At 45.2% G+C, this 25,322-nt stretch overlaps 1 protein-coding gene across 1 annotated transcript in view; it reads right to left on the bottom strand.

The window, feature by feature from the left end:
* Nucleotides 1–23,498, bottom strand: part of LOC134392480 (unconventional myosin-X-like) — a 102,835-nt gene extending 79,337 nt beyond the window's left edge. The window contains exon 1 of the mRNA XM_063116844.1: nucleotides 23,444–23,498. Coding sequence (XP_062972914.1) covers nucleotides 23,444–23,464 — 21 coding nt within the window. The 5' untranslated portion in view covers nucleotides 23,465–23,498. The remainder of the gene's footprint in view (nucleotides 1–23,443) is intronic.
* Nucleotides 23,499–25,322: the final 1,824 nt, after the last annotated feature.

Below are 25,322 nucleotides of genomic sequence, written 5' to 3'. Positions count from 1 at the left end.
TACATTAAAGCAAAAATCCCTTACCAGGCTTTCTTCTTGCAGAGTCCTTTCGGGATTACATTGAGTACAATATACGTGCCTCCCCCTTTCCTCCCGATAAGCAGTCCTGATTATCCTCAGGCATTCACTCATGGGGAGAAACATATAATGTAGACTGATAATGCATAGATAGACGGCAGTGATTCCTATGAGTGTAGTGAGTGGGGGGAAATGCTATAGAAGAATTGTGGAAGTTGTGGCTATTTGCATCTGTGTACAACCTGTTCACAACAATACTGTACATTATCCCACACAAAGGCACTTGTTTGGTCATACTGGCATTGACCAAACCAGTATGAACAGGCCCGAAGGAGCCCAGAGAACCCCTCTCCACACACAAACTCCACAGAGAGTGGACAATGACACTGGTCTCTCACAGGCCTTAGGTGGTAGGCCTGTACTTGCTTCCAGACAACCCTTAACCTAAAACAGGTACTCACTAGCAACAGCAGGCCACATAATAAGGATACAAACACATGGACCAGACCCTACAACAAACCCAGATGCCAGCTCAGTCCCCATATCTACTTTGTAAATCAGATTTTTTAAAAATCACACTACATGTGTTAATTGACTTACCTAGTGCCAGGATGTTTGCGTTATCAAGAAAAACTGTGTAAATGGCCACTGTTAACCATGTGATTTTCACTGTCAGTACTTTCTGCACTGAATCTTCTTCTAATCTCATTGGCCGGTTCGATCACCTCATTTTAAATAAGGCACAGTGGCTGCTACATATGCCAAGCACTATTTGTCTAATTATTTGCCCAGGTGCAGCTTGGCATGTTGTTAAAACCCAGTCAGTATTGGCTTATTTAAGGGGAAAACAACTCTCAAATAACCCATGTCCGGGTTACTGTTTACAATTGTCAATGTACTTCAATACCATTATAAAGCAGTAGTGTAGATCCTACCCATGAAAGCTTATGCCAAAATAAGTGTTAGTCTTTAAAGTGCTACAAAATGTTGTTGTTTTACAAACACAGGTTTCTGCTAAATGTTAACACCACCTCTTCCCCTCAAATGTACACATTCCAACTCTCTTCTTTAAAGCAGGAAATTGAGCAAAAAAAATTCTGACGCATTTCTGGGAAACAGGGCCAAAATGAGACTCTCCCTAAACTCTAAGAGGCACTATTTGGTATCTATGTGGACATGATTCCTAATTTGTTGCTGAAAAAGGAAAATAAATGGTCCTCATAATAAATGCTCCTCTTTTTAGGGGTGGGGTGCATGTGCAGGACATGACTAGAGTAAGAGAGTAACAACAGCAGTAAATATCTATTTAAACCCAATGTATTAAACAAGTTTTAAAGAAATGAATTCAGACCACTAAAAGATGTTTAACAGTTCAATACTTTGGTAATAATATGTTGCCCTTGCAAACACGTGTTTAACACCCCATGGGAGGAAAAGTGACTCGTAGGGAAAATTTGGGGCAGAGAAGTGGCAACCATAGAAAAGGTTATACAACTCCTCCAACAACCATTTCTCCATTCCAAATCACCAGCAAATTGTGTGCCTTCACAGAATGACATGAGGGAAGTCTACAGAGGAAGGCATGATTGCAAAAACTGCAGTGGTTATCAGGAGAGGGGCAGCCTGGGTAAAGGGCTGGTAGAGAGCCAGCATGCTATTTTGTAAGCTATGGCAGTAAATGCAGCAGGCCCGGCTGCTTTATGTCTCTCCATGGTGACTGAATGGATGTTTGTTCTTTGTCACATGACAAGATGCATCATAGGCAATTCTCCTGAAGCCACCTCAAGGTCTTACAAAATCCTGGAGTTTTGTGGAATCCTGACTCAGGGTTATAATATGTATTTTGTTAGTTTATGTCTATCCCTGGCTGCTGAGCAGCTGTCACTATGGTGGCCTTGGAAGACTCAAAATGCAGAAGACAGGGCAGAGAATGCTGAATTTTTCCATCAAAAGATGGGTCTTTAATTTGGACTCTGGGTTGTGGCTTTAGGATGGTTGCAAAGGTTGTCCTCTATTCCATTTTTGTATTACATTTTAAGAAACAGATTTATATTATTTTATATGTTATGACAATTAACTTACAATAATACCTTTATTAACTAGGGGGCTGTGTATACATCTTCTGAACCTCTCAGCGACTGAATCAGCGCTGCACTGGTTATACGATGCAGCCACCAATTTGCAGCCACCACTGGGCTTTTACATGAAGCTTTGTGCTAAAATAGTTGGGCACTCACCCCAATTTTTTTCTTCAAAGCAAGGTCACCAAGGCCCTTCTGGGGCGGATGGTGACTCTTGATGGTTGCTGGAAGCTGGCAGGGAGCAGGCCTGGTGAGCCATGCTGTTTTCTGCCATCAAGATTACCCGCTTACCACCACAGCAGTTAAGTGGAGGCAACGTGGTGCCATGAAGGCAGTCCCTAGGATTTCATTGGGACTTACTGAGGCATAGGAAGCTACCTTATATCAATATTATCTTCTCTGACTCTAGGAATTCTACAGAGCTCTTTCCCATCTCCTGTTACCCAGTCTCCTTTTAATTAGAGATACCATGGCTTGAGCCTGGGACTTTCTGCATGCAAACGATGGGCTCTGCCACTGAACTACGGCCCCGCTCTTAGCTATGTTTCCTCCAGATGTACTGTGCAGGACTGATCCAGGGTAGACTATTTAAAGCAAGAATGAAATCCCTATCTTGCCCCTGCTGCCTTAGGTAGCACATAGTGGTGTATTTTGGGGAGAAATATTTATTGCCCCAAGTGACCACAAAGAGTGAGAATCAGAATTCAATGACCATGGCATTATGAAGTTAGCTAACCTAAAGTCTTGGCCTCAACATTGGGGGAGGCCCATAACCACATAAGGCTTGAATCAGGTTTCAACAAATGCATCTTCTGATTGATCCCGAGCATCATGAATAAGTGATGGATACATATAAACAGAAATTAGCTAATGGAAGCAGAAGTGAGAGCGCTGCGGGGGGAAGAGCCTCCACCAGACCCACAAGAGAAAAGAAGTTATCTGATCAGTCCCCAAGGAATATGTGGAGATGGGGAAATCAATAATGGCTTTCATAGAGGGAGGCCATGTAGAACTTGCGTGGGGGGCATTCGTTGATACTTCTTGAACAGCAATGAGCTTTCCTTCTAACATATCCCGACCTCACATCCATCTTCAGGAACATGACTTCTGGTCATCTCTACTGGAACAGCCAACAGCTGCCCTTTGCCAGTAATGCCATTTCCGAACCTCAGCTCATGAGCACCGTCACAGAATGCAGAGGTGCTGCCTCTCTTCATGCCAATCATGCCATCTTTGAAGCTCTAGAATGTGCCCTATTATCCCACTGGCTGAGCAGCACTATTCAAAACAATAGTAGCAACAGAGAACAAACTAATCACAAGTCGAGCTGAGGAAGCAACTTGGTAAGTGGATCAAGTAGCTGAGCTTCTGCTCAATGGACAGCGAAAGGAGTGCAAGGAAAGAAGACAAAGCAAGAGTAGGAGTCAGAGATCTTTAAAAACTGACTAGAAAACTACCATTAATATCAATGTAAGCATAAAGGGTGTAAAAGTAAAGACTTGAGGAGGCTTTCTAAGTGACCAATTAGCGCTGAGGTTGAGGGAGCATTTCTATTTTGTTTATCTGATATATTTATTAGCCATCTTTCAAGACTGTAGTCTTCCCAAGTTGGCTATCATATGAATATCACATTTTATGAGCACTCAAAGTAAAATATTTTATTGCAGGGGAAATTTGCTAGTATGGTTGTCTCAACTAATTTTCTTTTACTCTAAAGCAGGGGTACAGAACCTTTGTGGGCCCATGAGCACATCTGGCTATTTGAGAAGCTGCCCTGGGCACCACCACTAAATGGCTGCCGTGGAAGTCATGGCTGGTCACAAAGGACAAGTAGCCTGCCCAAAAGACTGTGTACAAGGCAGAGGAGGGGTGTGATCCCCAACATATTAAACCAGCCCTTTGAACCCACAGTTTGCTGGGCCAAGAGAAACCTATTCCACAAAAGACAAACTCTTTTTCTATCTTTTCCACACACACCCTCTGCCCTGTCCGCCAACAAACACATTCCCCCCCCTAATGTCTTTTTCTTTCTGATACTGGCCCACAGTCACTCAAGTGTGCTCTCTCTCTCTCACTCTCTCTCTCACGTTCACAAAGCCACCTTGGCATGCACCAAGAAAGGTGTCCGGGACTGCAGTGGTGCCCATGGACCCCATATTGCCTACTCCTGCTCTACAGGTATACGTGAGCATACAGTAGCTAGAAAACTACTACACACTCAATGGCTGCATTCACACGAAATGGTAAACCAGAATTACTGGGATCCAGAAGAAAACTACAAGCCCTGGCTCCAAACTCTGGCTTGTTAAAGTAGAACGAAGCCAAGAGTCCAGGTTTGGATACAACACTAAGCTTTCTGTGGGCCTGTTCAGACAACATGCTAAGCCATGGTTAGGCCGCTAACACTTTTGCAGCAAATGGTTAGTGAGCATGTTTAAACTGTGGTTATATAGCCATCATGGTTAGGAATAGTTCACGTGACACGCTAAGCCAATGGGCCTGTTCTGAAGACACTTTGGACCCTGCTGGTTAAGGCTTTTAGTTAAGTAGCAGGGTTTAAAGTATCTTGTGCAATGCATTTTACTAAACACTGCTCACTCACTAACCACAGTCGGACTGTCTGCAACAGGGTTTGAGACTCTAACCTTGGCTTAAAGTGTTGTGTGCAACAGCATGGCTTGTGGTTAGTGCTAACCACAGAGTACCACAGTTTCGCTAACCACAGAGCCTGAAGTGTCATCTGAACAGGCCCATATTGGCCCCATTCAGAAGACACCTTAAACCATGGCTTTAACCATGGTGGTTCAGCCAGAAAGTCAGGCTGTGTTCAGAAGACCATGGCTTTAACTACGGTGAATAAAGCAAAAAGCCTTATACACCATGGTTAAAGCCATAGTTTAAGGTGTTAAAGCAGCCGTTTCTGTAGCTGAAACTCTCCCCATGGCCTGAGTTCGATCCCAGTGGAAGCTGTTTCAGGCAGTCGGCTCGGGTTGACTCAGCCTTCCATCCTCCTGAGGTCAGTAAAATGAGTCCCCAGTTAGCTGGGGGAAAGGTAATAACGGCCGGGGAAGGCAACGGCAAACCACCCCACTGTAAGGCCTGCCAAGGAAACGTCAATGAAAGCTGGTGTCCCTCCAAGAGTCAGTAATGACTCAGTGCTTGCACGAGAGGTTCCTTTCCTTTCCTTTCCTTGAACAGGCCCAATGTTTAGAACAAAATAATTAACAACTGTGGCTTGGCATGTTGTTTGAACAGTGTCTATGGCTGATAAGTTCCTGGTTATTGTAGCTTCTCCCCAGTTTGCAGGAGGAGTCAAGTGGGAGCAACTGGGCAGTGTACACCAGGATGCTTGCTCATTGCCAATGAGCCAGAATTCTCAGCAATTGTGCAGGCATGGCCATTGTCAATTACAGCATAGATCCTTTGGATAAAATTTACCTATTGTTACACTGCAGCAGCACACTGTTGTTAAATATATATATTTTACAGAGCATTCTCACGTTCACATAATTATATCTCAGCAGGTTTCGGTTAGCCTTTGTCCCTGTCCTTTTAAATTGAACCAGGTGTTCTGCTCACATTATACAAAACCAGTCATGATTATATAATATGACAAGTCGAACCTGCAACAAAATGTTGCAGTGTGTCCTGTTCACTATTGAATCAGTCAGGCATGCCCTCCTCCAGGATACTCTTATTCCTGCTCCCAACGGGTTTTCCATACACCCTTCCCAATTATCAGTCCACATTCTGTAGCCTCTGGCCATGACCTTTCATTTTGGGGCTGTTATGAGGGTTTCCCGACCTTAAGATTTCCCCCTTAAAGATGTTTTGCATTTCCCCAAACCTGCTGATACCTGCCATTTTGGCTACATAAGCAATGACCCTCATGCTTGAACATCAGAAATAGAGGGAGGACACTGGCCCACAACGACACTGTGTGACAACCAGTAGCAACGCCAACTATTATCCCGCCCTTCTCCCAGTCAGTGCCAAATGCACAACCAGTTTTGCATAATTAAGGGTGGGAGAACAGCGTTTTTAGACACGAATTCCCCAGTTTGCAAGACTCACAAATGATGAGATGATGACAAGCTCCCTTTGGAATAAAGTAGAGAATAAGACATCATACCGGCCTAAAGAGCAAATGATGTGAAACAGGGAGGCTGCCCTGTCAGCAAGCACTAAGGAAATAACAAGAGAGATGAGCCCGTCAGTTGTAGCAAGCGGCTGCAGGTCAGAGGGAACCAGCTGACGCCGCCCTTCCTTTCTTGGAGGTCTCCTCTGCAGCGCAGAGACCCACTCCCTTCAGCTGTGCTTAGCTTGCAAATCCTGACAAGGTCACAGGCAACGAGATCAGGCTGGAGACTTGCTGCCCCAGGGAACAGAAATCAAGCAATGCCTTTAGATTAATCTAATTTCTAGTGCCCTGCTGCACTGGTTCAAGAGTGTTCTCAGCTGCAACAGCTGCTTGCATCTGCTCTGCTCACAAAGAGAGAGACGGAGAACTGCACCATGTGCCCTTGCTGGGATCCTGAAGCACGGAGGGAGAACCCAAATGTCACACATCTACCCAAATCCACCAATGTTTAAAAGCTTATTGAGCCCCAATACATGTTCACTGTGTCTCAAGGCATTGAGGTGAGCTGGAGCAAAGACGATCTTGGAGTTTTTGTGTCGGAGCGAAGAGTGGGAGATCAGGATTCCTAATGACATTAAACTCCACTCTGCCCCCATCCACACACACTCCACAACTGCTGGTTCGCCATTATGCGCGCGCACACAAACACACACACACACAGCAACATCTATTCAGTAACCTCACAGCAGTTAACATGCAACTGCACTGCTCACTGTTATCTAGAGTGACAGCATGTCGCATGGGGTCAGCGTCAACAAAATCAAAGCAAAAACACTGCAATCTCCTTATACACATACACGGATACACGCACATACACCGAAGTATGGTTGCAAGAGAGGAAGGCTGTTTGGAGAGTTCTCCGATGGTTCCCCCTTAACTCTTCTGCCTCACTTTTCACAATCTAGCACAGGCATGAATCCAGCTCAATGCACACAAAGACCTGGGGGCTGCCTTCATGGCGCTGACTTGGTGCCGCTCTGCCACCAAACCCTGCAGTATCACTGGTGCTGGGTGGCAGCAAGTAGTACAGATGCAGGGAGGCAGCGTGGGCTTTCCGTTGGCCAGTAGACTCACTGAGTCCACCCCCAGCCCTCTGCCTGGGTGGACGGTGATCAATCTGGGGTCCCCCCACCACGACACCTCTGCCGCGTCTCCGGAACAAAGCTAGATGGCAGATATGCCGTACTCACGTAGCTCCAGAGAAAAGAATTGGGGTAAGTCCCTGACTTTTGTCCTCTGCACCTTCACTGGAAAGCCCCGGGGTGGGTGCCTGGTGGCTGCTGTGTTGTATAATCGATGCAGCGCCACCCCGGGGCTTTCCATGTGTTTAGACAGCCCTTTGGCAGGACAGGGTACCGAATTGCTTCAAGATCCAAACCCCTCTGGTAACACCAAGGGTAGAAACTACACAGCAGTGTGGTATTGGAAACCAGGTCTGCTTGATGCCACTGCCATAAGCTGGCAGTGCTTTGCTGACCCATACTGGTAGGTAAATCATTAGCAGAATTCTAATTCTTACCCTGTGAAACGCCAAGCAGTTTCTCCTCCTTGTTTTCAATGGAATGTCCCCAACTCTCTGACAACCCATGGAAGGCATTTACTTCCACCTATCTGAAATTATAAGGCCATCAATGGCTGCTAGTCTCATGATGGCTATATATTACCTCCAGTATCAGAGGCATTATGCCTCTCAGTACCGGTTTCTGGAGAACAGAAGCAGGAGGTTGCTATTCCGCTTGTGTCCCGCTCCTGAGATTCCCATTGGGGCACCTGACTGCCCACTGTGGGAAGAGAATCTGGACTAGATAGGTCTTTAGTCGGATCTAGCATGACTCTTATATCCTTATGTAACTAGATAGCAAGCATTTGCCCCCTTGCCCATTAGATGCTCTAAATTAAAGAACTGGTTGCTGCTGATGCCTTTGGATGCAGAGCTGTAGTTACAGAACCACACTTGTATCAGCTAGTCCATACATGCATGTCTATCTCTTGATTACCTCAGTAAGTGGTAATCCGCATAGGTGAAGGGGTCATCACATACATCAAACAATACAGATAGAAAATATGGATCACTTGAAACACAACTCACATCACAAAAATAGTACTCCCCACATAACCAACCTGGGTAGAATGAACATTGGAGTTTGGGAGAGAGAATGGGATCATGGTGGCAAGCCCCTTCCCACCCAACCCATGTTTGACTGGTCGCTTTTCCAGGTTCATTGTGCATGAAAAGCCTACATAGGATCTATTCATTCAACTAACTGAACAGCACTGTGACCCAAATGCCTCAATATCTCTGTTCAGTCTTCTCTGGACTGGTCATTTGAACAGTGCTCCGAGTAGTAAATAATCAAATGGCTAGAAATACATGTATATGTGGAACTGGCCTTATTATCCAAAAAAGAAACATTTCATTTGTATTTTATGACCAAAATTGTGTCCATGTGCTGTATCTTGACTGCTAAACCTGAAATGTCAATCTTCAGAATACGAGGAATCATTCATAACCGGATTTTTGATCAATGTTCTGTTCAATATAGCATCTCCTGGTAGAGACAGTCATAAGAACACAGGAACCACCATGCTGAATCAGATCAAAGGCTCATCTAGACCGCCATTCTGTTCCCAGACTAGCCAACCAGCTGACTGGGAAAAGTCCACAAGTAGTAAATGAGTACAATAGCACCCTCCTGCTCACGTTCCCCAGAAACAGAAGCATGCTACCTCTAATACTGATAGTCTTCTCCTCCATGAATTTGTCTAATCCCCTTTTAGAGCCATCCATATTGGTGGCCATCACTATGTCTTGTGGCAGTGAATTTCATAGATTAACTATTCACTAAGAAGTGTTTTCTTTTATTTGTCCTGAATCTCCCACCATTCAGCTTGATGGGTAAAGGCAGGGTGATGACTGTGGGGGAAAAAATCTGTAATGAGATTGAAATCTGCATGGCTAATTAAGGCAGGATCTTATATAAATAAGGCTTTATAATGGTATTGAAGTGCAATGACAACTGTTGGGGCCCAGGACACAATCCATATACCGTTTTCATATACTGCTTTCAAAGTATTATATCTTGCTTGGTGTAGATCTGGCCTAGGTCAGCATCTAATGTAACTTATGAACAAAGCACATGAATCACAAGATGCTATAATGTTATCTACCCAAATTCCCTAAGAAAAAAAGAAACTCATAATAGGAGTATACCCTGTTTCTTCAAACTCTCTTCTTCTTGCGTTATTCTATTCCTGACTGCTATGGCTGCTTGGAAATCCAACATGCAGACCAAATGGCCTATGTGAAGTTAACAAACTATTCCTGGTAAGTATTAAAATATAATACTCTGCCTTCTGTAGCCTTTTAATGTTTTAACTAGAGCAGTTTAGTAATCACGCTGTTTAAGAGTTTCCCTTTTAAATGCCAAACTTTGTTCTTTTCCGTTTCCTCTAAATAAACCTTGTTTAAGAATACTAATTGTTCCACCATGAGTTATTCAAGAAGCCCTGCCTGCCAACAAAACCCTCTACTTCTTTATCAGGAACAGGTGTGTATATAGGCTGTGTGCCAATTCCAAATACTCCCTGCTAATACATTATGTAATATTGCCTAAATTAATTTAAGTATACGCTAAAGAGAGTCATCCTTAGTTTAGGTGTCAAGGCAAAACCTGGTTTGGCTCTTCCTCGCCTTAGTACACTTGAGTCTGCAAGGCCTTAAGACTGGCCCTAAGACTTCACCTTGGTCTATTATTTAGTCAGGACTTTATTGGGTGCTGCTGTATATACAGTGATGGGGTTTTAATTGTTAATTTTTATTTTTATTATTGTTTTATCATTGTTTTTATCATTGCTTTGTGGTGTCACTTTGAGAGGGTTTTCCCTAAAAGGTGGCCAATATTGGCCACCTTTTAGGGAAAACCCTCTCAAAGTGACACCACAAAGCAACGATAAAAACAATGATAAAACAATAATAAAAATAAAAATTAACAATTAAAACCCCATCACTGTATATACAGCAGCACCCAATAAAGTCCTGACTAAATAATTAATGGAAGTTGTAGTCCTAACACATCTGGAGGGTATCAGGTTGGTTGAGGCCGGTTATTTATTTATTTAAAATAACCGGCCTCAACCAACCTGATACCCTCCAGATGTGTTAGGACTACAACTTCCATTAATCCTAGCCAGCACAGCCCACTAGGGAAGGCTGTCGCTGCTCTGAGTAAGGAGGGGTGTTTTCCCAGCTGGGTCATGACAGATGTATATCTGTCGTTTGATGATTCACAGAATGCATCACCAACATTGTGGGTTTGCAACAACTAGCCCATCTAGCCATGCCTCAAGCATGAGGGTTTTGAAGAGTGAGATTTCTGAACAATTCAAACATTAAAAACTATTTTTCAGCTTCATAGAGGCATTAGAAGTATGTGATTTCCTACCTTTACATTTCTTGAAGCGTCTATTCGCTAGCTTTCTTCTTTCCTTTGTTAACCAAAAAGCAAAGGAAAGCGGGCAGTCCAATCAATAGGCTGCTCAGTGCTTTAAAAATATTTTTAAATGAATGCTCGTCAGATTTGGGTCAAATGCCTTTGCAAATGTTATGGAATTATTTTTGTCCATTTCAGAATTGCTGCGTCTTTATTCCAGTTTTGTTCAGCTTAAGCTTTTTTCCATGCTTGCCAAAAGGAATTGTATCTGAACCCTTCTCAGCCATACATATAGCTATTGGACTATAAGAGTGTGGCAAAAATAAAGAAAAAATGCTGTATTTGATACAGGAATGTATTTGACTGGCTATGTATTGTTTAAAGTACAATCATAATTCTGGATCCGAAGATATATTTATATGGAGACTTCTACCAAGACTCAGAATACAGTTCATTTTCCTTTTATAGGATGAATATATTTTCTGGCAATTGTATTACTACGTATATCTATATTGTCAAATGTGTACCTTTTAGTACAATTAGAATGAAAAACCCATAGGCTACTTATGAAATTGCAAAAGAAAGAACTCAGGAGAACACTTCAATCCACAGAAACACTCCAGTTCCATGAGGAAATTGTGAATGTTTCTTAAATCCTACCCAGGCAGGATGGATAAAAATCAATGAGTATCTTTTAAAAAATAAAAACATTTTTTAAATATTTTTTAAAAACCCATCAATAAAATACTAAATCTCTCTCATATTTAAAAAGTAGCATAGTTACAATTACATCTCATCACAAACAAGCTAAACTGACACTTAGTGGCTCAGTTTAGACAACACATTTCTCAACGGAGGTTTTAGAACTCCACAGTAAAGTTTTTACACCACCATTGAGAATTGTATTGTCTGGAGGGAAAACTCCACCCCATGGTGGAGGTTTTTTTTAGAAAACACTCCACGCAGAATATCTACGCTGTGCAGAGGAGAATTCCGGCACAACTGTTGTGTTATGTGTTGTGCGGAGGGCTCTGTGTAGTTTCCTGTTGTGTTGAGTGGACTCTTCCCACTGGCTACAGTGTTCCCTGGCAAGAGTGGTGAAAGGTGTGTGTGCCGCTCTGGGAGAGTCGCTGGGATTGCTGCAAAAACCCCAACAACAATGGCTGATGGGATACCATCAGGGGGACTGGGGGAGGAGAGAGGATGGAGGAACTGTCAATCAAATGCCGTGTTGCCTTTTACTCAGCTCCATGGTAGCCTACAGTCACACAACGGTGGAGTTAGAACATGTTGTGTAGGGAGTACCCCCTCCAAACTCAATCGCTGAGTAGAGAAGGTACTCTACTCTACTAAAAGGTACACACTGCATAGAGAAAAGTGTTGTCTGAACGGAGCCATAGTCTCAAATTGAAATTATCTACCAATCAAACATGGGCATTCATTTCAGTTTTTCATCTCCTGAAAATGGCTCTGCCCTGTCTAACTATCAGCAAAGTTCTGGGCTTTCAGTTCTCTGACTAAAATCACATGTGCAGAGACACAGGTTAGATAGGATTGTTGTTGTGCTTATGTGGCAGTGAAGTTGGGCAAATCAAAACAGAGGAGCTATTAAGAAAGAAAGACACTTGAGTGGATAAAAAATTATGCTTTAAGAAATCCCTTTTTATTCTGTCCAGTATATTTCAAACTTTGCTTTGACCTATCAGTCAAAGGCATTTCCTTTTTGTTTACTACTCTATTTTTTGTGAGAGCAAGGCATGACCAAGACAGAGAAAAGCAAAATGGAGCAAGACTGGAAAGAAAAAGAGAAAGCAGAATTGTTCCGTGCGCATCTTCCTGTATTCCCATACTTAGGCTACAATCCTATAACCACTTGCCTGGGAGTAAGCACCATTGACCTCAATGGAATTTATTTCTGAGTAGAAATGTATAGGATTGTGCTCTTAATCTCAAACTGTCTTGGAAGAGAGTCATAAGAAAGACCCTATTTGGGAATATTTTAAAGAAAACATTTCCCTCTATAATAAAAAAGAAGGAAAGCCTGCAAAATGTGTACAGTGAGATAAAGAAATGCAAAGTCCGCTTGTAAGAATGAAACAGTGTAAATAATTCTCTATTTAGTTGTAAATTAATATGGCTTAGTGGTCAGATTTGCACCATTGTTGAGGAAACAGATGCAAAGGTTTCATAGGGAAGCTTGATTTTAAATCAACCATTTTTCTTGCTGATTTGAATCAGTGACTTCAATCACCTTTGTTTAAATCAACCCACTCTATCCCCATGACCCACTTGCTCCCCCTTTCCTTGACAATGCACCAGTCATGTTCCTACATGCTTTCCTCCAAAGCTAGCATTTCGACTTTGATCCTATGGGACATTTATCATTCCAAGAGTTATCTGTCCAGTGAGGAAGATTCGAGGGAAGAGGCATGAACATCCAGCCTTTGAGCAAAGCACCATCACAATCCTGGGATGCTCAGGGCACAACAAAATAAAATCTAGGTTAATGTTTAGCTGCTGTTTCTATAGAAAGCCATTCTTAAGGGCTAGCAGGGTGCTTATTTGTAGGGAAAGCTGGCCTCAACGGAGCTGCTGTCAGGCAGACACACATTTCTGAGCTTCTGTATGAGCGCATAGTATGGAGCTGTGCCAAAGCGCCTTACGGAAGTCAAGGTACCTTTGTAGACTGCACCCCTCCCCCATCTCCCGGCAAAGAACAGACCCGTCGCATTTTCAAAAGAGGAGGGGGCACATTTGGTTGGCATGAACTGCTCTTGTCAGATCCAGGTTGGCCGCTCTTTCTTTCCACACAGCACTCTCCTCCAGGGTTCTAGCAACGACATCCTCAGACTGACAGTTTTACGATTTGTTCTAGCAAACGGCTGGGACCGAAGACAAGCTAACAGGTTCATGATTTGTTGGATTCTCCTTTCTCCCTCGCCTAAGAATAGAAGCAAGGTTCATTCCTCGCTCGCCTCCAGGGAGGTTTAAGCACTGGAAGAGGACAGGATTAAAATTCAAGAATGACCTTGATAAAATTCAAGCTCTTGGTGGAGGGGGAGCCCTAAATGGTAAAATGAAGATCCAAAGCAAATGAGAGAATTACACGTTGGAAAGGGAGCCTGGACTTACATGTTGGAAAGGGAAAAGGTCAGATGCATAAATGGTAGAGGGTAAGAACTGGCAATGGGGGAGGTAGAGGGTAAGGGACTGCCTTCCCCAACTGGGTGCCCTCCAAATATATTGGACTACAATGCTCAGCATCCCCCAGACAGCATGGGGGTTAAAAGGACACCAGAATGTGAAACAACAACTGTGACTTTAGGCAGTGGCTTTCCCACTTATGCCCTTCAGCAGTTTCCTCCAAGACACAGGCAAAAGGCTCTTTAATTTATTTATTTATTTATTTATTTCATTTTTATGCTGCCCAATAGCCGAAGCTCTCTGGGCAGTTTACAAAAATTAAAACCATTCAAAATATAAAACAAACAACAGTATAAACGTATAATATAAAATACAATAATATATAACACAGACACACCAGCACAAACAGTAACAGAGATTCTGCCACCGTTCTCCCCTAAAGCACCTCATCATCCTCATTCTCTTTGCCCAAGATGCATAAGGGGAGACCTATGTGGGCAAACCCTCCGACCTTTGCTTGCACTGGCAAAGAAGGGGACTGAAGACGCTTTCACACAAGTCTTGGACTGGCTTGCCTCCAAAAGAGTGGCTGAGATCCATAATAATGGAGGAGCACTCCTAGAATCAGAGACTATTGTTGAGGTGTATGTGTGGCAGTTGGGATACAACCAGAGGCTAGACTGAGCCCCTGAGCTGCCAGTTTTAAACCTAAATTGTGGTCAACTACAATAGCTAAATGTGTGCCAATAATATAGGGTGACCATATGAAAAGGAGGACAGGGCTCCTGTATCTTTTAACAGTTGTATTGAAAAGGGAGTTTCAGCAGGTGCTATTTGGATGCATGCAGCACCTGGTGAAATTCCGTCTTCATCACAACAGTTAAAACTGCAGGAGCCCTGCTCTCTTTAGCTAGAGTGACCAGATGCAGAAGAGGGCCAGACTCCTACAACCTTAAATGTTGTGATGAAGAGGGAATTTCACCAGGTACTGCATGCATACAAAATGACACCTACTGAAATTCCTTTTCAGTGCAACTGTTGAAGCTACAGGAGCCCTGTCCTCCTTTTCATAAGGTCACCCTAAATAATAGGATGCTTTTGTCTTTGCACTGTATAACTAGCAGTACTGGAGTCCAAGCTAAAATCATACATTTGGCTTTGGGTGACTGGTCAATAGGTAGAGGTGGGCATAGAAAGCAATGCAGTGCATGTAAATCCCTTCCTCCCTCTCTCTCTCAGTCCCTCTCATGCTTTTACCCTGTGTTTAAGTGATTTACTCCACACCTAAAACAATTGAAAATGTGATCTTTTTGAATGGTTAGGTAGATTTATAATGGGTCATCACATTGGTATTGGCATTTGAAAATAAGTAAATAAATAGTTTTTTTAGGAATTCACTTTATGTCTCACCAGCCAAATAACACTGAATGCATAAACATGGCTTGATACTGAATGCATGAACTGTTTCAACTTAATATTTATTACATTTCTATATTGCCCTATAGCTGAAGCTCTCTAGGAGTATTTTTGTATGAGCTGATGTCTCTCTATGATCCGTGATGGGTGTTTTATACAGGGAAAGCATGTCTTGATGTTGACCACAAGTAGCAAAACTGCATGTGTGAACACATCCTAAGACATTAAGGAAATACACCAACTTTTGAAGGCAAGTGCCTGGCTGATCATGCTGCACACAATTCCTTCCCCAGTGTCCTTTAAGTGCCCATAATGCACCTGTGTGGCCACCATTCTTGGTGTATTTACTCCTGGCCCAAGTTATTTCTCCCACTGTATATCTGGAAAGCTATAAGAATTATTATTATTATTATTTATTTATTTATATAGCACCATCAATGTACATGGTGCTGTACAGAGTAAACATAAGAATTCAGAGCCAGTGTGGTTAGTGTTAGACTAGGACTAGGGAAACGTTGACCAGGAGTGAGCAGAAGGTAGATATAGATCTACTGATAAATCTTCAGGTGACTTGTAGCAAAGCTGCAAGGGGTCAGAGTCTGACTCCCAATTGCCTAACATAGCAACAACTAAAAAGTTCCTCCCCACCCTCAAAAAAATAGTTTGCCGAAAAAGAATGCTTAGGGACAAAAAAGGAATGGAGCCTAACTTATTTTATAGGATCTTGTTGGGATAAACTGGGGGTGGGGAGAACCCGGAGCACTCTGAAGAAACGTAGGAGATAACTGTAACGAAAAACAATAAGAATTGTTGAGTGGGATCAGACCATGGTCCATCTGGCTCAACTGTTACTAACAGTGGCCAGCCAGATAAAGGCAAACAGTTCCAGTAGGACTATTTACCACCGACTAGATATTCCAACTAACTCTTAAAGTTTCTCACTCCTGATTTCAGAGTCTATGGCAAAGTTAGGCATGCTTTTTGAGTCATGGGCACAATTGGTATTTTGATAAACTGACCTGGGCTGCCATAAGAGGCATGATAAATGCACAACTAACCTGCCCAAAAAATTGAATTCAAGGCAGAAAGGGGTTATGAGCCCCAACACACTAAACAACTCCTTTAAACCCACAGTCCTCAGCACCAGCAGAAACTATTTCACAGCAATCCCAGCTGCTAGTAAAAAAAATGTGTTAATTAAAAAAGTGGAAAGGAATCCAAAGGGAAAGTGGATGCCAAAAGAGGTGTCGGGGTGGGTGGGGTGCATTGGTGCACACAGGTGCCAGAAAGCCTACCCCAGGTCTCTAATAACTCTCATTTCACACCCACCATAATCATCGTTATTTCCCACAAGGCACTGACAAGGCAACCATCTCCCTGGCCAAATGTATGCCACGTACAACAATCTCTCTCGAGTTCCCTGTCCCAAATACTTCCCAGACAAGCTATATCCCTGCTACGGTAGCAAATTACTTGTATGCAAGCTAAAGGGGTAAGCAATGGGTTTTTAGACCTGGGCTATTCCACTTCCCAAAGCTTCGTCATCATCTCATCAAAAGCAAAGCCAAAGGGGACAATTGTGGCCTCTAGAAGAAGGTGCCCATTTAGCTGTCTCCCTCTTGCACATAAAGGGAGACAGCTAAGTGAGGCTGAAGGAATGTGCAGGGAAAGGAAGAACAGCAAGCACACACATCCACAGCTCAAGACCCTGGTGCCAGATGATGACCGGCAATCTTCCATCTGCTGTGACTTGATTGACACTGTTCCCATCAATGCCCCACCTACAGACAAAGCACACGCACCATCACAGCATCAGACATAGTTTGTTCGGATACCTCAAGGCAATCAAGTAGTGCAGCACAACAACAGAGTAGGCAGAAACCTTCACATCAGAGAGAATCCAACCAGTGTGCGGGCTTCATTCAGCAAGGTTTGCATGGAGTTTAAGACGACACACAGAGGTGATGCTTGCCTGGGCAGCCACGAGCCACAGAGAGGCCCAAAGGAGAGGAAATGGTCGCTCTGCAGCAGTTGCTCAAACCAGCCAACTCTCGATCAGCCACCCAAGCCAGAAAAAAGCAGCTTCTCAGTGCTTGACCCAAACATCCCTGGTCATCCCAAAGAGCCATAGCACAAAAAGACAGAGGGGAGAGTATCACATCCTCTGTGTCACCCATTTCCTGCCCACAGACATGCAGGGAAAACACCGTCATGGCCGCAGCTCCTTTTGGATTCCCCCATCAACGTCCCCCCTCTCTGCCCCCCCTTCTCTCTCTTTCACTCACAGACCACAGTGCAGGAATGATCAAATATAAATATCTGGGCCACATTTTGACTTCCATAGAACTGCAGCTCTCTTCCTCCCCTCTGGGCCTCTCCCCTGCTGAGCCGCTTCTGCCCATCTCCAGGGAGGGAATGAGGGAGGGTGACTAGACCTCACTCTAGCCCCCAGCAGAGGATTTGGCTTCCCAGACAGCAAATTAAAGTTAAGCAGCTCTCTGACATTTGCTCTGGTTTTCAACCTGGAATGGGAAGTTCCCACGACTGCTGGCAGGAATCCTCAGAGAGCAGGGCAGCCTGCCCATCGTACATACGGAGGCACTAAAGGGCTGGCATGATGGACTCTGCGCTACTCAGGACTCCCACAGAACCACAGGGATGCCTTGTCAATAAATTCAGCCCATTCTGTGTGTAGTTTCTTTTAAAACAACGCAGCACTGAGCTGCTATTTGAAACCAAGGACCAGGCTGGGATGATGATGATGATGATGATGATGATGATGATGATGAAGAAGATGGGATAGCCAGGAGCGCCACATGTCCCTATCAGTTTCATGCTCTCTTGCTCCTGCCCCAGTCAGCTTCATGACCTCAGTCTCTATCCATCCACACCACTTTTCTTAGGTCTCAAGCCAACAGGTCTCTCTAGCTTATCCACCATAAGGTACTTGGGGCAACTTCTATGCAACCACCCAGCTCTGTTGGATCTCCAACATACCACAGGCCACAAACAGAGGAATGGCCCCTTTCAGGGGCCAGGCTACCAAATATGTGACTGGCCGATCGCTTCACAGAGAGTGCTGGTCAGGTCACTGTACACATGTACACCCCACCCACATGCCTCCTAGTCTTGAAACATTCTCTTTGGAATTAGTATTCTCACATGAATCTTTAACCTTCTCCCATATGAGCCTACTGGCCCATCTGAGGCCCTCCGCTGAGGTCCTTTTCGGCATCTTCAGAGATCAGGAAGGTGGATACATGGAGGAGGGCCTTTTCAGTCATTGCACCCAATGGGAGGGGGAGTCTGTCCCCTTGGCCATCTCACTGTGGTCTTCCAGCATTTAAAAGTAAACTCAACAAATAAAGAGAATCTTTGTTGATGGGTGGCCAAATACATTAAATCAAATCTTTGTGTCTTCTGAGGTAGAGGGCTGGATTTTCATCTACTGTTCCTGGTATTTGGTTCAATGTTTTTATAAATTTGATATATCTGCTGGCAGCTTTGAAGGTTTCTATTTCTTTAACAGAAAAGAGGAATATATGATCAAACAAACAATTTAGCCTGTTGGTTGCCTAGATCTCAATTTGTGTTAGGGTTTTGTCTCTTTAGCAAGAAAGGTTTAGTCCTCAAACGTGTAGTAGTACTAAGAGAAAGTGCCTTTGACCATGTCCAGAATGCCTTTTCTGATCCAAGAAGCAATCACAGTGTGGCCCAATCAGGCATGGCTTGAGCCCCTGAACCTCCTGGAAACGCAGTGCTGCCCTTGTTCATTCTAGGAAAGGATGCTGTTCCTTATTATGGGAGTGGGAGGGCCACAGCACAGAGATATACAGAGGCATAAGATATATTCTCAGGCACTCCAGGGACTACGTCAAGACAGGGGACTGGGGGAAGTGGATCCAAGCGCAGGAACAGAAACAACTGCTATTTGGAGTAGCAAAATCCATACTCTGAATCATGCATCAGTCTGCAAGACGTGGAGCAGATGCTCCTGCAAATCTGCCCTAGTTTCCTGGCCTCTTTCAGCTGCTCCACACAGATCCTTTTAGAGCTCCTACCCACCCTCAAGAGGGAGCAGACCCATTGGAGGAAGCTGCAACCAACATAATGCTTGAGGGATCCTGAGAAAAGTCCTGGTCCCAGCAGCGCCTGCCATAAAGAGCCAGGCAGAGAGAGAAAGTGAGGTGTTGCCAACAACTGTCATGGATGTAAAGCAGTGGTACCTTGTTCTGTGACCAGAACCTTTTGCCAAACCAGTCTGCCTTTCAAGACCGTTCTGTCCTGGCTGTATCAGCCACTGGGAAGGAGGCAGTGAGGAGGAGGAGGCGCCTTCACAAGTCCATGGGCTCCCTACAATTACCGCCAGGCACCAGACACACTGCACAGCATTAGGTTAATCAGTTAAAGGGTGCAGCAGCCCCCGGCCATGTTCTGCACAAGGAGAACTGAGGGAGGGAGCAGCAGACACAGCCTGCTTCGGGGGAGGGGGAGTAGTGTGGAATCCATAAAAACATCTGTTCAGATAAAGAAAACAAAGAGGCTGGGGGCAAGACGTAGCCCCTTAAACCCATTATCTGCTCCTGTTCCCCCCAGTGTATGGACAGCTCAGACACTGAGCTTAATGGCCCAGAAACTAACAGAGGGTGGGAAACCTCCAGCATCAATCACGGGGAACCAAAGGCCAAAGTGGCCCAAAGGCCCCATCATCCTTCTCTCCCCCTCCTCAAAGTCGTCTGGGCTCATGCAGCTCAACTATGACCTGAAAAAGAGAAGGCTGCCATACCAATACATTACTGCTCAGTCATTCAGCGTTGCTTTGGGACAGGGATGGGAGCGGGTCATCTGACAAGCAGACAGTGCGACACCCGCATAACAAGGCAGCGGCTGCCAGCTCTTGACTCAATGGGTCACATCTGGGCCAGTGAAAGGGGACAGAAAGAAGGCAGGAGGCCCCCTGAGTGCACAACAGGCCATTTCTGCAGTAGCCAGGCTCCTGTCCATGGCCATCCATCTTTAGCTTTTGAAAGGAGAGGGAATATATGTTACAATGGTCAGGGCAAGCTAAGGCTTTGGAGGCCATCTCTTGAAAAAGGCCACGAAAGGCCGCTATGGTTCAGGGTGTCCCTAGCTTAGAGGTAGTCAACATGATGCCTATGGGCACCAATACACCTCCCACCCTCCGCCAACACCTTTCTTGATGCCTGCCCTACCCCTCACACTTTTTTCTTTTTAAATCTACACATTTTCTAACCAGCAGCTGGGTTTGCTGAGAGATAGGTTTCTGCTGGAACCAAAGACTGCAGGTTCAAAGGAGTTGTTTAGTATGTTGGCACTTAGACCCCACCTTTGCCTTGTACTCAGCCTTTTGTAAAGGTTACTTGTCCTTTTGCCACACCTCCCGTGGTAGCCATTTTATGGTGGTACTCATGACAGTTTCTCAAATTCCCGAATGTGCCCACAGCTCCAAAGGGTTGCCCACCCCTGCCCTAGCTGTTAACATGAAGGAGACAAGCACAGCAAAGGAAACTTCCTCAATGGGGTGCCGTGTAGATGTGTTAGACTACAACTCCCATCATTTGCAGCCATCATGGCCAATGGGAGCTACAATCCAACACATCTAAATGTCACTCAATTAGGGAAAACTGGCTTTGGTCATTTTACGTATTTTTGTGTGCACTGATTTTATTTATTTAAAATTGCTTTTAGGTCTTTAAGGGTAGAACAGGGAAAGCTGGGAATGTTGGGAGTTGTAGTCCAACACATGGGGAGAGTACCAGGTTGGGGAAGGCTGCTTTGGGATGAACCCAATGGCACTTGAATAATAATAATAATAATAAATTATTATTATTTTATTTGTTACCCACCTCTCCCTCTGGATCAAGGCGGGGTACAACACAAATGCAAACACCATAAAATACATATAACTAATTAAAACATTTAAAACTAAGACATTATTAAAAGGGCATCTTAAAATTCAATTGGGTAGGCCTGCCGGAAAAGATCAGTCTTTATGGCTTTCTTAAATTCAGGAAGACTGTTAAGTTGACGAATCTCTCCCAGCAAGCCATTCCACAAACTGGGAGTGGCAGAAGAAAAGGTCCTCTGGGTAATAGTTGTCAGCCTTGTTTTTGTTGGCTGGAGTAATTCTTCCCAGAGGACCTGAGTGTGTAGGGCAGATTGTATGGGAGAAGGCGATCCCGCAGGTAGCCTGGACCCAAACCATGTAGGGCTTTAAAGGTGATAACCAACACTTTATAGTTCGCCTGGAAACTAATTGGCAGCCAGTGAAGAGATTTTAAAACTGGTGTAATGTGGCCACCCCTAGGTGTATCAGGATTAGCTTCTGGGGCCAGAGAGGCTGCAGAAATCCAACTAGAAAGTGCAGATAATCCATGACATGTCAATGCTCCCAGGTGATGTCAGAGGTAAAGCAGAAGTGGTAAGGCTCCCCAGACAAATAATCCCCCTATTCTTGTGTTATACCTTTATTATACCTTAACCATAAACTCAGAATTAAAATAAGGCTGACATCCTAAACATGCTTACTTGAAACTTAACTCCATCAAAATCAATAGGATGCACTTCAGAGAAAATATGTTTAGAATGGGAGCTTTAACATGAAATATACAATAATTTCCCTCTCAGAAAACTAACAGGTGGGACAAAGATCCCCCCCCCCAATTCAGTTTGCCCCCTCTGTACTGTGCTCCTGCTATTTTTTTCTGGTGCTGCCACTGTCCATGCCTCCAGAATACAGACATGTGCTCATGCGCATATACAAACAGACCTGCTGCTGCTGTGATGATGGGAATTCCTTGGGCAGGGAGCCCACATTTGCTCATTGTGGAGGAGGGTAAGAGGAACATCTTCACTAGAAACATGCAACAGCAGCTGTAAGCCACTGTCAATTAAGGAAGTGCTTTTTCGTCTCCTCTACCAGGGCAGCTTTAGACATTCCCCTACCCCCAGCCCCAGGAGTGGATGTTAGCATACATGGCAAAATCTATTGTGTGAATACAGGCATAACATTCTTGGCTGGCTCATATAGCTGAGAGTGAATTTAGGATTTCATGGGGTATTATTCATTTGCACAATAAAATGTACCCATGTACACAGCTGCGGGGAAAGAGTCACAGGGTGTAAAAAACGTCCTAATACTGCCCCCGGGGGGGGGGTCATAGCCAGCCAAAGTTCAAAGCCTCCCTTGTCATCACTAGAGAGGGTTGCTCACTGTCAACAGTAGACAGATCATCTTGGCGTAAGAGTGGAAGCCTTTGGCCCGGGGCCAGCCCCACTCTGATACTTAACCACAGCAGCCAGGTTGTCTCAAGTCCTCCTTCCCCTTCCAGAATTAAAGCTCTGCTCCAAAGCTGTGATTTCTTCTAGTAAACGCTTCACACATTACTCACTACTGTCTCTCTTCATGAGCCTGCCAGCCGGCTCCCAGTCACTCCATCCACGCCTTTGCAACCACCACAGAGTCCTGGCATTTTGGTGCCACGATCTGTGTACATATGAAGCAGACACCCACGCAACCCCCGTCTAGAGCAGCTTTTAGACTCTAAACATGCAGATTATTTCATCTGAGGGCAAACAAAATGGGTTGACAGGCATAATAACCCGGTCTAGCAAAAGGGTCACTCCCTGCTCCGAACACTGTCAAGAAGGTCCCCACCGGACCCGTTTTGTTCCGTACTTTCTAACAGCACTTTTGCCGTTGGGTACCTGGCAGCTTTCGTCTCCCACTTTTCCCCTAAAGGCAAACTAATGCCTCCTTTCGTCTAGGGTAAAAACGTAACTGGGGCACGTTGCCGGCGACGGAGGGGAAGAACAGGCGCATCTCCTGCACCTTCGATGGGCCGAGAGAGATGTCCCCTCGCAATGTCACCTGGTGGCTTTTGGATCTCAAATGCGAGAAGCGACTGCTGGCCTTCGGCTTCAGCCTCGACCTTCAGCAAGATGCCTTGGGATCAAAACGAGACATCTCCGCCCCCCTTGGCAGCCGCCTGGGAGAAGGGGAGTCTGAGAACCACGAAGCGACCCTTCCTATTTTGGCTAACCAGCCAGCTCTTGACCAGGTAGAAAGAGATCCCGTGCCCCCTCCACCCGCCCGTATGAAAAGAGAAGCATCCCAGCAGTGCCTAGGGACTAGAAGCTTGGAGGGGCGGGACAGTGCAGCCCAGACCATCCGCCCGCCGCTGCGTTCTCACCTCTTGCAGCAGAGGGTCCATCTGTTTTGGAGGCTCCTGCCCCAGCGGGAGAAGAGGATGCCCGCCGGCCCGCCGATTGAAGAGGCGGTGGCGCTTCTCTCTCATAGGCGTCCGCCTAGCGCGGGCGGGAGCCGGCCTGGAGAGACAGCGGAGGCGGTGCCCTCGCTCCCAATCCTCAGCTCCTCGCCGGCGCAGCCGGTAGCGAGATCCGCAGCACGAGCATCCCGATGGCAGAGCGAGCCGAGCGGCCGGCTCCAGCCTCGACTCCGCCCCGACGCCTGATTGGAGCCCGAGAAAGCCTGGGGTGGCGCCTTCCTTGCAACAGCGCTCCGGCCTGTTGCCCCCGCGCCGCATGCGCCCACCTCGAGGACCTAGACGCCCAAGCGAGGCGGCTCCGAAGTCACGCCCACTGACAGGGAAGCCCTTCCCCCGAATCCCAGGCGTGTGGGACCGCTGGTGGCGAGGGAAAGGCACTCTGCACATGCTCAGAGAAGCACGTGGTTAACCCTTCAGGGCTTGAGACGCGGAGGCAAAGCTCAAACGGATCTGGCTGGTGTGAGCGTGCGCATATCCTTTGGAGATGAAAACAGAGACATATTGTTTAAACTCTACCGGGGATCGCTTCGACAATCCCACCTCTTCCACTATTGTACATTGTTGAACGCTCTTCATTGGCTGCTGCACGTTGGATGCATTTAATCTGCAATCGTCTGTCCTCTGCTGATTTAAAAGAATGGGGGTGTTTGTTGTTTTGGTTAGATACATACTAAGGGGAGGGGGACCCTAATTGTCTTACAATATGTTATCAGCATTTAAAATATCCACCAGTAGCTGCACTGTGTAAAATGGCAGGCTGTGCATTCCATGGTGTGTTAGTGTTCACGCACATAACACAAGATGCAGCCTCCTATCAATTCTGAGATTTTTCACATCTTGACCTGGGGCCAGCAGACGGTAGATTGGGGTCTACTGGTAAATCTCTAGGAGATTTGCTGCAGATCACGAAGGGAGTCTGGCTCCTAATGGTTTAACAACTGCAAAAAACAAAAAAACCCAATTCCTTCTAAATTAGGCTGCTAAAATAAGTCAGCTTGGAGAAAAACAGGAATGGATTTGCATGTGGAAACTTTGGTGTGCGAGTTCCATCTCCGGTACTAAAAACAAATCCTTGGGCTGAACATGTGCTTGGAGGCAACTTGTTCCTCAATTCTATGTGCCCTTCCTGAGACACAGGGTTCAAACAACACAATAACCAACTGTGGTTTAAGACGTAGTCACCGATCAGTTGAGTAGTCAACAGTTGGCTGAGTTCAGACGACAGTTTAGCAACGGCAGGGGGAGGGGCAGGAATAGGCAACTCACCGTGTGTTATGTTGCCTATACTCCCCACACGACATGTTGTCTCACCCACCCTGTTACATGGCTAAAAGTCCCGTTGTCCTGGGCAGCTGGTACTCCTCCCTCCCGTCCCTATCCCATCATGCACTGCAAGTTCTGCTGGCTGTACAGGAGCGGCCAGGGCACTTTTGGCTGCTCCTGCCAGGGAATTCTATGGCCAATGGAAATAGTGCACTCAGAAGGATAGAGTATGCAGTTGCAATTCTGTATCAATTGAAGATGCTAGAATGCTCTATTTATAATGATCTCAAAACCAAATACATTTATCCATTGTTAAGATCGTTCAAGGGAAGGCCATCCCTTGTTAAGGATTGTTTCCTATTGTCTGATGCTGAGAATGATGTATCTTTTAGAACTTCTAAATTCCTTGACAATGCTCTACAAATACGTGCCACGAAGTCTAAAAGCTGTATGGAAAGCTATTCAACTCTTAATGGTGTGTTGGTGGAGTTTTAAATTGCATACTGTTCTATTCTGTGTT

This window comes from Elgaria multicarinata, chromosome 2, assembly GCF_023053635.1.
Source record: "Elgaria multicarinata webbii isolate HBS135686 ecotype San Diego chromosome 2, rElgMul1.1.pri, whole genome shotgun sequence".
Taxonomy (NCBI): Eukaryota; Metazoa; Chordata; class Lepidosauria; order Squamata; family Anguidae; genus Elgaria; species Elgaria multicarinata.
This window is presented reverse-complemented; position numbering and strand designations above follow the sequence as displayed.